Source organism: Vitis riparia, chromosome 8 (assembly GCF_004353265.1).
Source record: "Vitis riparia cultivar Riparia Gloire de Montpellier isolate 1030 chromosome 8, EGFV_Vit.rip_1.0, whole genome shotgun sequence".
Taxonomy (NCBI): Eukaryota; Viridiplantae; Streptophyta; class Magnoliopsida; order Vitales; family Vitaceae; genus Vitis; species Vitis riparia.
This window is the reverse complement of record NC_048438.1, coordinates 18,362,633-18,374,004: the sequence shown is the minus strand read 5'-3', so window position 1 is coordinate 18,374,004 and position 11,372 is coordinate 18,362,633. Positions and strand designations below refer to the sequence as shown.

Below are 11,372 nucleotides of genomic sequence, written 5' to 3'. Positions count from 1 at the left end.
AGCACTTGTAAAGGTTTTCTTGAGTTAATAAGAGCTTCCATTCTTTAAGGAGTTGCCTACCAAGCTTCTTAAACTTTTGAGTTGCGAGTGTCTTAGCCTAGCAAGCTAAGCATTGAGGAGCAAGGCTGACTTTGGGGCTACCCACAATTTTTTATCCCTTGAATTGGTTCAACAATTAGCACTTCCATTAACTACAACAATGAGTTACGGGGTGATGATGGGAACCGGGATATCCATGAAAAGGAAAGGCATTTGTAGAGGAGTTTGTATTTCAATGCAGGGGCTCACCGTAGTGGAAGATTTTCTTCCACTTGAATTAGGCAACACTGATGTGATTCTAGGAATGCCTTGGTTGGGAACCTTAGGAGACGTGAAGGTAAACTGGAAGATGCTAACAATGAAGATCAAAATGGGGAAGGCAGTGATAGTGTTAAAGTGAGACCCGATCCTTAGTCGGACTGAGGTATCTCTTAAAGCAATGGCTAGAGCACTGCAGCACCATAGCCAAGGGGTTTGGGTGGAACTCTATCAGATTTCCACCACTTCGGATTTGAGTGAAGGAGTACAAGAGGTCCTGAAAATAGTTAAAGAAGTATTAGCTCAACATCAGCAAATTTTTGGGCCAATAACAGGGTTACCACCAAGTCGTGATATTGATCATGCCATTCAATTAATTTCGGGAGCATCTCCGATTAATGTCCGACCCTACCGGTATCCACATATTCTAAAGAATGAAATAGAGAGATTGGTGCAAGAGATGCTTGAGACAGGAATTGTTCGGCCTAGCTTAAGCCCATTTTCTAGTCCAATGTTGTTGGTGAAAAAAAAAATGGAGGATGGAGGTTTTGTATAGATAACCACGCCCTCAACAAAGTTACAGTCCTGGATCGGTTCCCCATTCCGGTGATTGATGAGTTACTTGATGAACTTCATGGCGCAACCATTTTTTCGAAACTAGATTTCAAATCGAGCTACCACCAGATTCGAGTCCGGTAACAAGACATCCCCAAAACGGCATTTCGCACCCATGAAGGTCACTACGAGTTCTTGGTGATGCCTTTTGGGCTAACCAATGCACCAGCGACTTTCCAATCGCTAATGAATCGTATATTTCGGCCACACCTTCGGAAATTTGTGCTCATATTTTTTTATGACATATTGGTCTACAACAAAGACTTGAAGGAGCATTGTGACCATTTGCAAAGTGTGCTGTCTATTCTGGCGAACCACCAACTGCACGTCAATGGAAAGAAATGTCTCTTTGCTAAACCACAATTGGAATACCTGGGCCATTTGGTTTCTGCCAAGGGGGTTGCTGATGATCCCAACAAGATTTCAGCCATGGTAGAGTGGCCCACACCCAAATCCCTTAAAGAATTACGAGGATTTCTCGGATTGACTGGATACTACCGTCGATTTATAGAGGGATATGGAGCTATTTCTTGGCCTCTCACTCAGCAACTCAAAAAATATGCTTTTAATTGGAACCTAGAGGCTGAGGTAGCCTTCCAAAAATTGAAAACAGCTATGACAACAATACCTGTTTTGGCTTTGCCCAACTTCAGTCAACTCTTCATTGTAGAGACGGATGCCTCGGGGTATGGTTTGGGTGCCGTTTTGATGCAAAGTCATAGACCAGTAGCTTATTTTAGCCAAGTCCTCACAGCAAGGGAACGGCAAAAGTCCATATATGAAAGAGAGTTAATGGCTATTGTTTTAGCAGTTCAGAAGTAGCGTCATTACCTGCTTGGTCGCCATTTTATTGTGCGAACGGATCAAAGTAGCTTGAAGTTTCTACTAGAGCAAAGAATAGTGAATGAGTCGTACCAAAAGTGGGTCGCAAAGCTGTTTGGGTATGATTTTGAAATTCAGTTTCTGCCAGGAATGGAGAATAAAGCAGTTGATGCCTTATCTCGCATCCCCATTTCTATGGAGTTAGCTGCCCTCATGGTTCCCAGTCGCATAGACACTTCGTTGATCAGTTCACAAGTTGAAGCTAACCCGCACCTTGCTAAGATTAAACAGAGGCTGCTGGATGATCCGGATGCTTATCCTAGGTATTCCTTGGACCATGGCATTCTCCTTTACAAGGGGCGCCTAGTCCTTTCCAAGGCCTCACCCTTTGTTCCAGCACTTCTTCAAGAGGGCCATGCTAGCGTGGTTGGAGGGCATTCCGGGTTCCTGCGGACTTACAAACGACTCACAAGAGATTTCTTTTGGGTTGGCATGAAAAATGATATCAAAGAATTTGTGGAGAAGTGTTTAGTATGTCAACAAAATAAGACCCTAACTTTGTCGCTTGCTAGGTTACTACAACCACTGCCTATTCCAGACAAAATATGGGACAATGTGACGATGGACTTTATTGAGGGGCTTCCTAAGTCTAAGGGTTATAACTCCATTTTAGTTGTTGTGGATCGATTGAGCAACTATGCTCACTTCTCACTGCTCAAGCATCCTTTCACAGCTCAAACGGTGGCTGCTATCTTTGTTCAGGATGTTGTCAAATTACATGGATTTCCCCATTCCATTATTAGTGATCGTGACAAAGTATTTCTTAGCCGATTTTGGACGGAGCTATTTCGGTTGCAGGGTACTTCTCTCTGCCATAATACCGCATATCATCCGCAAACGGATGGACAAACGGAAGTGGTCAACCGTTGTGTGGAGACATACCTTCGATGTTTTTCATATAACAAGCCTAAACGTTGGTCTACATGGCTTTCATGGGCAGAATACTGGTATAATGCCACATTCCACTCCTCCACTAATACAACACCGTTTCGAGCAGTTACGGGCGAGACCCACCACCGTTGATATGTTTTGGATCAGATTCCACCTCTGTTCTAGCAGTGGATCAGTTATTGCAAGAGCGTGATCTAATTTTAAATGAATTAAAGGATCATCTCTGTTGTGCCCAATCCAAAATGAAGTCATCTGCAGATGCTCATCGTCGTGCAATCTAATTTGAAGTTGGGGATTTTGTCTATATAAAGCTTCGTCCGTATCGTCTTCGTTCCCTTGCCAAGCGACCAAATGAGAAGCTCTCCCCACGATATTTTGGCCCTTACAAAGTAGTGCAGCAAATTGGTCCAGTGGCATACAGGTTAGAGTTTCCTTCTTCGACAACTATTCATCTAGTGTTTCATGTTTCCCAGCTCAAGCGGGCTCTTGGTTCAGCTGATTTGTGTCAACCACTTTCCTCTATTCTTGTTGAGGATTTGGAATGGCTTGTGGAGCCTAATCAGGTCTTAGATATTTGTCAATCTCCCAATAACAATCAGCTTGGTATTGAAGTACTTATTCAGTGGAAAGGACTTCCTCAATTTGAAACTTCATGGGAATCAGTTGACACAATTAAAGAGCACTTTCCTGACTTCCACCTTGAGGACAAGGTGTCTTTCATTGAGGGGAGTAATGATAGGCCTCCTATACGTTATGTGTATAATAGAAAAGAGAAGAGGAATATACTGCCACTTGGCAGTTAGTTGCAACAGCTTTAGTGGAGGTTAGGTCACAGTTGAATATGGGCTGAGGGGAAGGTTTAAATAGGAAAGGAGGGGGAAATACAGAGGGGAAAAAGATTGTGGATCTGGTAGGGATTTGAGGACGAGTTGGGACTCTTGTTCTTGATATTCTTGAAATTCAATAATAATTCTCCATTAGATACCTATCATAAGTCAAATCAGTCACTTGGATATCTTGCTGAAAGGGATGATGTCGTATTGAACAAATACGATGATATTGGTGGGTAGATTGATTTTAATTTACTTGGCTGAAACGGCTAAGAGAACTCGTGGAAGTGCTTTGGTGCCATTGAAGGTGTGCGCTTGACGCATGTTACAAATCTGGTAAGAGACAAGAGGTGGTAGCAACAAAGAAATCTGTATGATACAGGTACCATTTTGAAATTTTCTACCACCCGTGAAGACCCATGCGCAGTTGTTTCTATAGACTTTATTTTGGGCTTACTGTTATCGAAAAGCTTCTGATAAAGAAGGGGCTCAGAGACCAAGACACATGAAAGGCCCTTTTTGACTAGTCGTTTCCTTCAATCGGACAATATCCAATACTCGTACTACCGGTCCTGTCTCATCTATCAAGGGCAATTTTTCTGAGTTCACCAATTGTCTATGAAAATCATGATACTTCATATAAATAGTCGAATAAAACCAATCACGATCAAACCGTATGACTGTATTTTCATGAACACAAAAGTGACGTAAAAAGTAAAATCAGAATCTTCTTAATTCACTCACGTTGGAGCTGGATTTCAAATGTTAGAAGAAATCATGGTAATTGAGAAACAAAAATGAGAACAATCGAGTCGGGGTATGTAAGTCTCGTTCTCTCTTCAGGAAGATTTAAGCATTTGTGATTTGAAACTGGTGCAATATATTTGACATAACAACCCAACTAATTCATTATATAACTCACTCCGATTTATACAAATAATAGAGTTTTGAGCTCCACAAAATAGCATTCTTCTTTTTATCAAAATGTGTGTACCTAAAGATAAGTATCCATGTAAATGATTTGTGATTACTTGAACTCTCACCCTATCCCTTTAGGCTATGTTTGATTGAATGAATATAACATAAGATAGAATAAGAAAGAGATCATATCATGTCTTATATTTGGTTAGCGATGAAATAAAATAAGTTGTCTCATCATTTATCTTATTATATGTTCAATAAAATATAAAATAAGATAAATGGTAAAATATATTATCCACCTTTTTTTTTATCCATTCTCGATAAGATATATTAATTTCACGTTAAGATATGGGATATGCATATCTCATGTGTCATAAATTTATTTTTTATTATTTTTATATACTCATTTTACAAAATAATTTTTTATTATAAATTAAATTTATGATTGCAAAAAAAAAACTAAAAAACATTTATAAAATAATATTAATATATGACATATAAACTACCTTTATATATTAAATAACATAATATAAAAAAAAAATTATTTGCAAAGTTTAAATATTTTAATCATGAATATCATTAAATATAAGAGAAATTTCATTTTTCTAAATAGAAAATATTAGAATGTAATATAATTTTTATTTTAAACATTGAAAATAATATATATTTCATTTTTTATTCATTTCACAAATTAAATGTAAATATAATATAACATAATATATCCTATTAGATATACTACCTTAAAATATCATGCTCATACATATATATATATATATCTAAAAATATCATATCCTATTAAAAATGATATCCTCAAATATGTATTTCCTATTTAAATGAAATATGATAAACGTAGTTTTAATGTATTACTGACTCTTTCTCCTATGAAGACATTTGTTAATAATCTCGAAAATATTATAACATTCAACATAATTCACTTTGACAATGCTATTACTCATATAAGATCTCCTTCTACTATGTTATCATTTTATAGGTTTAGATATGTCATTATAATAATGTTTATTTAATCTGTCAATAAGATTAGTCCTATCACAATTAATTAACAAAAGTGGTACTAGTTTCTCCCACATTAGATTTCATATGGTAAAGCTCTCAACCAATTTGCTTCTTCACTTGTAGAAGGGTAAACGATAAATTCATTTTTCATGGTTAAGTTAGCAATTATTGTTTATTTTTTAGATTTTCATCCAACAGTAGAACCACCTATAATAAAACTATAGCTCAGATAAACAAAGAATTACCTAATAAGTATTTCGATGGATATTACTAGAGCTTTCAATCACAATAAGATACTTTTGATCAAATAAGCCATAAGTTTTATTTCAAGCATTTTACTTGGTCAATTTAATGAAGGTAGTTTTTACCTCTTTGTGTGGTACTCTATTTAACACATGACAAACAATTAAAATTGCTTCACCCTAAAAATTAAAGGAAACTCTTAAATCAATTAGTATGACATTAGATAAATCAATTGAAGTCAAAAGTAATTGGTTTTAACTCATTTGGCTTGGATTTATTTTGTTATTTCTATAAGGTTTACCATTCCTCCTACTAGGCTTCAATTGGGAATTTTTAGAAAAGTGAAGATAGAGCGAGCTATTATTTTAGAGACTAAATTTGCCTTAGTGTCATCTCTATTGCTCTCTTGTATGAGTGTATCTTAGCCCTTGCCTCATATTCTACTTTGAATCTTATATCACCTTTTTGGATTTATTATAAAAGATAATAGAGATGATTATTCAAACATTCTAACATTCTGAATTCTTCCTTCTCCATCTGAAAAGGAAGTAAAATTAAAACCAGCCAAAGGGGAGAAAAAAAAAAAAAAAAATTATGAGTCATGAATTATTGTCTTATGTCGACATTGTTGTCTGACCTCCTTTTTACTTCCCCTGGTCTTTAGAACCTTCAACTTAAATCATGTTGCGTGTACAGATCTACAGTACCACAGGCTTTCATCACTCTTTCTTGCTTTGTCGCGAGTTCTGCTTTTAGTCTACATCTATAAGACTCCAAGGCATTTTTCTTTCAAACACGTGGCCGACCCTCCATTCAGATTTCAGTTTACCTTTTGATTGGGACCAGGATCAGGGGTAAACAAGATCAATCCAAGATGTGGTTTTTAAGCTAGTTTATGTACCCTCCTTCCCTGTGTCCATCTCTAGAAAACACTAGGAGATGAAAAGTATTTTTGATGGTGAGAATCTATTGGAACATGTTAATTAGCTGGGTTAAAGAAAATCCCGGAAATTAGAGTAGCTTTTCTTCTCTCTCTAGATGTGTGTATGGAGTCTATGGACATATAGTTGCCATCATTCTGAAAGCAAAAGGCAGCCAAATTAAACCCCAACTGACAAATTCGGTTACAAAATAAGGTGCTCTCATGTAACAAACCTAAACTTTAAGTTACGATAAAATTATGAACAATTAGGCTAGCAGCTCTAGGTTGAAGGATAAGGCGGCAGAACACCCCAATAAGGGGGCGACACTGGGTTATATTCCTCCGCGGTGTACACATAGTTGCGGTCAGCAATTTGATGACTTAATCCTCGTGGCTTGTTGGAGCTACGAATCGTGATGGATGTGCTCTCCACAGTCTCTTCCCCGGAAACCTCTGTGTAGCCCATGGATACTTGCTTCCTAGTCGCCTGCTCCCTAAGGATACCTTTCAATCTTGAAACCTGCTCAACCATGCCCAATTTGGATTTGAAAGAAAATGATTAAATGCTTGTAAAACTCTACTCCAATTAATTTTTGGTGGGGGTTAGATATTCAGTTCATATAATAATATAATTTCTAGGGTTATATTATGCATGCATGGGATCGATGCATGTGTTTTGCGCTATTTCTAACCTCTTCTTGGAGCTTTTGCTTCTCCTTGGACATGAGATCGTACTCTTGTTTAAGGACATCATATAAGCGTTCCAGCTCCTTCGTCTTCCACCTAGCGCGCCTGTTCTGGAACCAAACTGCGATTTGTCGCGGCTGGAGCCCAAGCTCTCGTGCTAGCTTCATTTTTCTATCTGGTTCGAGCTTTATCTCCTCCTGGAAACTCCTCTCCAGTGACTCTAGCTGTTCATTTGTTAGTCGCTTCTTCTTTTCCTGGTTTCCAAAACTACTCTTGTCCATAGGCCGAACCATTGCATGGGCTGTCTCCGCTGATACTGGGTGCTTCACCTCCATCCCTGAAACTGAGCAAATGGTGTGTGTTCACAAGCTGTTTCTAGAAAGTATGCCTAGCTGATTATGATAAACTACAGTGATTATGCAAGGATTCCACAGTGGTGCTTAATAGTTAAACACTGTAGATTTAGCTGAATAGATTGCACCTTCTCCACCTCAAAGTACAACTTGACTCTTTCAAGAAAGCAGCTGCTCTGTTGAATTATTTATAAGATAAAATTGTTGGGAACAAGAAGTCATTTATAGGCGAAGGATGTAGCAACAGAGCCTGATTAAAATAAAGGCGTAGGAAAAGTTCACAAGGATTTTAATCAGAAATTATTCTTCTTTAAAAGTAGGGCATGAAAGACGTCAAAATCAAAGAACAGTGAGTATAAGGAGCTTTACCTGGATATGGGTCGTAGTTATAGTTGTAGAGGAAGGTGAAGGAACTCTCTGGGCGTGAAACAAAGGGTCTTAAGTTGCCATTCCAATCCATATCTGCTTCTTTTCTTTGTCTGTCTCCTCCCTATCTACGCCAATATATGGGCTTGGTCTGTGTTGAGAGCTGGTGATGGACCACAGAGAGGGACAGAGGGCTGAAACTGGGCTAACGAGGCGTGGCATCAGAGTTGTAAGGTTCTATACTCTTCTGGGGTGCCACAAAGTGAAATAAGCAACAGAGTGTAGTGACCTGTGAGACAAAGTGTGTGTGCGTGAGCGCGTAACAATGTGCTTGTGTGTGTGTGTCCGTATGTGTGAGAGAGAGAGAAAGAAAGGGAAAAGGAAAGGAATCAAAGGTCGCCATCTGGTCCCAAAAACCTGCTCCTCTACAACTGACAATATGCCTTCCCTTTCTCACGCGTCGTCCTGGCTATTCTCCAGCTCCTATAGTACCACAGCTCTCTGTCTTCTGCTGCTCCTGCCTCTCCCCTCTCAATATAGAGGAGGCCAAAACCCAACATAGGAAGCCATGTGGGCCTTCTTAAGGTGACATACAATGTACACACAACCTGCCACCTCCTTCTGCTGCACCCAGTAATGGACAAATTAAAGAAGAAGAAGCCCCTCATCCTACTGTTTCCCCCCTCCTCAATAACTTTGCACTGGCAGAGAAGAAAGCTGAACACCTCTCTCTCTCTCTCCCTCTCTCCCCTCCCTAGGTGGATAGTTGAATTGCATTCAATGACGCGGGTCAGGTCTAAGAGAGTGTGTCCATGATATATATATAAGGAGTTATCATTCCCAAAAAATAATTAATTACAGAAAAAAAAAAAAAAGGGCAAAAGGAAGGGGAGGGGGAATGGAAAACGGTAACAGGCCATATGGGAGGCCCCCGAGAGAAAGGGAGAGAAGGGAGAGAGGACCGTCGACTCCCCATGGAGTGATGATGGCGCTAATGAGACAAAGATGAGACAGAGCTCTTAGCTGCGCGCTTCCGTATTTCAGTCTTGCCTCACCTCTCTCCCCTAATCAATTTTGCTCTTTTCTTGCATTTAATTAACAGCTCATTTCTGCATTGACGCTAACTACACTTCCTAGTTGATTCTTGGAAATAGAAACTAGTTTAATTTCTGAATTTTGTGATTAAATTATTTACGCTTTCAGACTTCCTCTTAGTCTTAGTTGCCTTTGAATTTTCAATCTCTAGGGCTAAAACTTTTACCTAAGGGAAAAAGTACGGGATATTAGTAAATGACTGAAAAGGCTGTGACATGAACTTCTCAAATTATTTTTAACGCATTTTACATGGTGAATGAAATCAACTTCTAACTTATCCACCTTTTGTCTTCTCAAAACGATTTTTTTTTTTTTTTTTTTTTTACAAAGAAATAATGTTGCTTCTACCATTATCCAAGTAACCTAATGCCTACAAAATTCGTATGATGGATGGAAATATGATAGAAAGAGAAAGGGATGTGTAGTAATGAAGCCCCTGAGTAGTAGCTGGCCAGTAATTGGCGACGTTATTGGTTGCACTCTGCTAACACAGATTTCAAATTTAAAGTGTACGTAAGGCTTGGCCACGACAGATGACTTTTTTTATTTGGATTTGATGTGGGTTTGGGTGGCTGGCATCAGCAACAAAGCATCGACTGAAGAACCAATCCAATTCCAACCTAAACGCCCGGACTTTGATCATTTATTGCGAGATTCTTAAAACTCCCTCACGAACCCACTGATGTTTGATAAACAGGGAGATTAGGAGTTCTAATGTTTGATATGGGTGTGGGTTGGCTGTACTGACCGTACTGTACCACACGATGTAGCAATTAGGAAGGGTAACTTTTTAACCAACTGCTCAAACAGAGGTGAGAAAGCTGTAAAAGATAGGAGAATTGAAGCTTCAATGAATTTCAACCTCTGCATACACTATATCATACCCACATTTATCAGTTAAACTCTGCCTCCTTTCAGTTGAAATTTCTTTAGCAGTACCTCAAAACTACATACCACTCACACTATCTATCTCACTTAATTTAAGTGACTTGCATACACATTTTTTAGGCATAATCCTGAATATTTTTGTTCAATGAATTGCATACTCTTTTTTCAGTTTAATCATGAATCATGAAGTGGGGTCCTGATTGGAAATTTTAAGTTTGGAGGAAATACTGAGAAGAAATAAATGTAGCGTGAATAAATGGTATGAGCCAGTCCCCTAACGTAACATCTTGGGTGGTGCCGACTATGGGAAAAGATGGGAATCGCCTTATAGACTTATAGTTCACGGAAATTCATTATGTTTGGACCATTTATTACTTCCCACAAGCTAAGTTTTGGACCATTCTATTCCTGCCATACGGCGCCTGTTCTACATATTTTGAAAGCCATGCACTTATTTATTTATTTTTGAAGAAGGAAACAGGGCTGGTTGGGACCAGAAAGTTGAATAGTAAAGGGTTGTTGATGGGATAAAGAGTGGAATATGGCACGATATAGTAAGTAGCTAAAACCAAAACTCAAGCGAAAAGTTTGTTCAGAACTAGCCATTAGCACCACCAGCACACAGGACTCACAGATTCATTCACCAACCCACCAGGCACCAACTGTTAAATAAGGTTGCGCGCCCACACACATCCACCCACGCACTCATAAATACTTTTCCGTAAGTGCGCTCTAGTTCTATAAAGTTGCCCGGAAAGAAAATAAAGTAGAAAAGTGAGAGGAAATACAAAGTGAAAACAATGATTTTAAAATCATGTAATAAGACAGTTCATTTAAATAACCATCACTTACGTACGTATTAGAACATTGACTCATCCTTCTCAATATAATAATATATTGACAGGTGAGTGCGACCCTGATGCATTACGGTTGCGTGATACGTGGTCACGGATAGAGGCTAGGGAAGGTGTGCCTAGAGAGTCATATTGGCCGCTAGAAAAGCGAGACAATGTCAAGTGAACCGAGATCCCACTTACCTGTAAAGCAGCCAGAGATCCGTACATGTAAACCCAGCTTTGCGCGTAAAGAGAGCTTGTACCCTGAGGTAGAAAATTTGCGATGATTGATGGTAGCAGTGAATTGAGTCATATTCACAAGGTGTTTTATCTCCCAGAAATAAAGTGCAGTGGAGGGAGATGAGGGATCCAGTGCTGAGAAACCTGTAACGGTTTAAGATACAGAATTACAAATAATTAGCCAGTTCCAATCACTAAAAGTCAACTAGGGTCACATTGTAAGATATAATTCTCAAAGCAGGGGGTTGAGGTTTGAGAGGATGCCCTCTAGCGAAACCTCCTATTAGTTAAT

The 11,372-nt window shown here is 38.8% G+C and overlaps 2 protein-coding genes across 4 annotated transcripts; one reads left to right on the top strand and one right to left on the bottom strand.

The window, feature by feature from the left end:
• The first annotated feature begins 1,022 nt into the window (after window positions 1-1,022).
• Window positions 1,023-1,734, top strand: LOC117920672 (uncharacterized mitochondrial protein AtMg00860-like). Its single transcript, XM_034838267.1, has one exon. The coding sequence runs from the start codon at window positions 1,054-1,056 to the stop codon at window positions 1,732-1,734; it is 681 nt and encodes a 226-aa protein (XP_034694158.1). The 5' UTR covers window positions 1,023-1,053.
• Window positions 1,735-6,772: 5,038 nt separating this feature from the next.
• Window positions 6,773-11,168, bottom strand: LOC117920371 (putative homeobox-leucine zipper protein ATHB-51). 3 transcript variants are annotated; one of them, XM_034837849.1, is made up of 3 exons: window positions 8,025-11,168; window positions 7,308-7,645; window positions 6,773-7,135 (listed from the first exon to the last, which is right to left on the bottom strand). In XM_034837849.1, exons 1-3 carry the CDS (start codon window positions 8,113-8,115, stop codon window positions 6,896-6,898), a joined length of 669 nt encoding a protein of 222 aa, XP_034693740.1. In that variant the 5' UTR covers window positions 8,116-11,168; the 3' UTR covers window positions 6,773-6,895. The 3 variants fall into 3 exon arrangements, with proteins under 3 accessions (XP_034693740.1, XP_034693741.1, XP_034693742.1); XM_034837850.1 differs by having other exon boundaries at window positions 7,308-7,639; XM_034837851.1 differs by lacking the exon at window positions 8,025-11,168 and adding an exon at window positions 7,784-8,015 and having other exon boundaries at window positions 7,308-7,639.
• Between the last annotated feature and the right edge of the window lie 204 nt (window positions 11,169-11,372).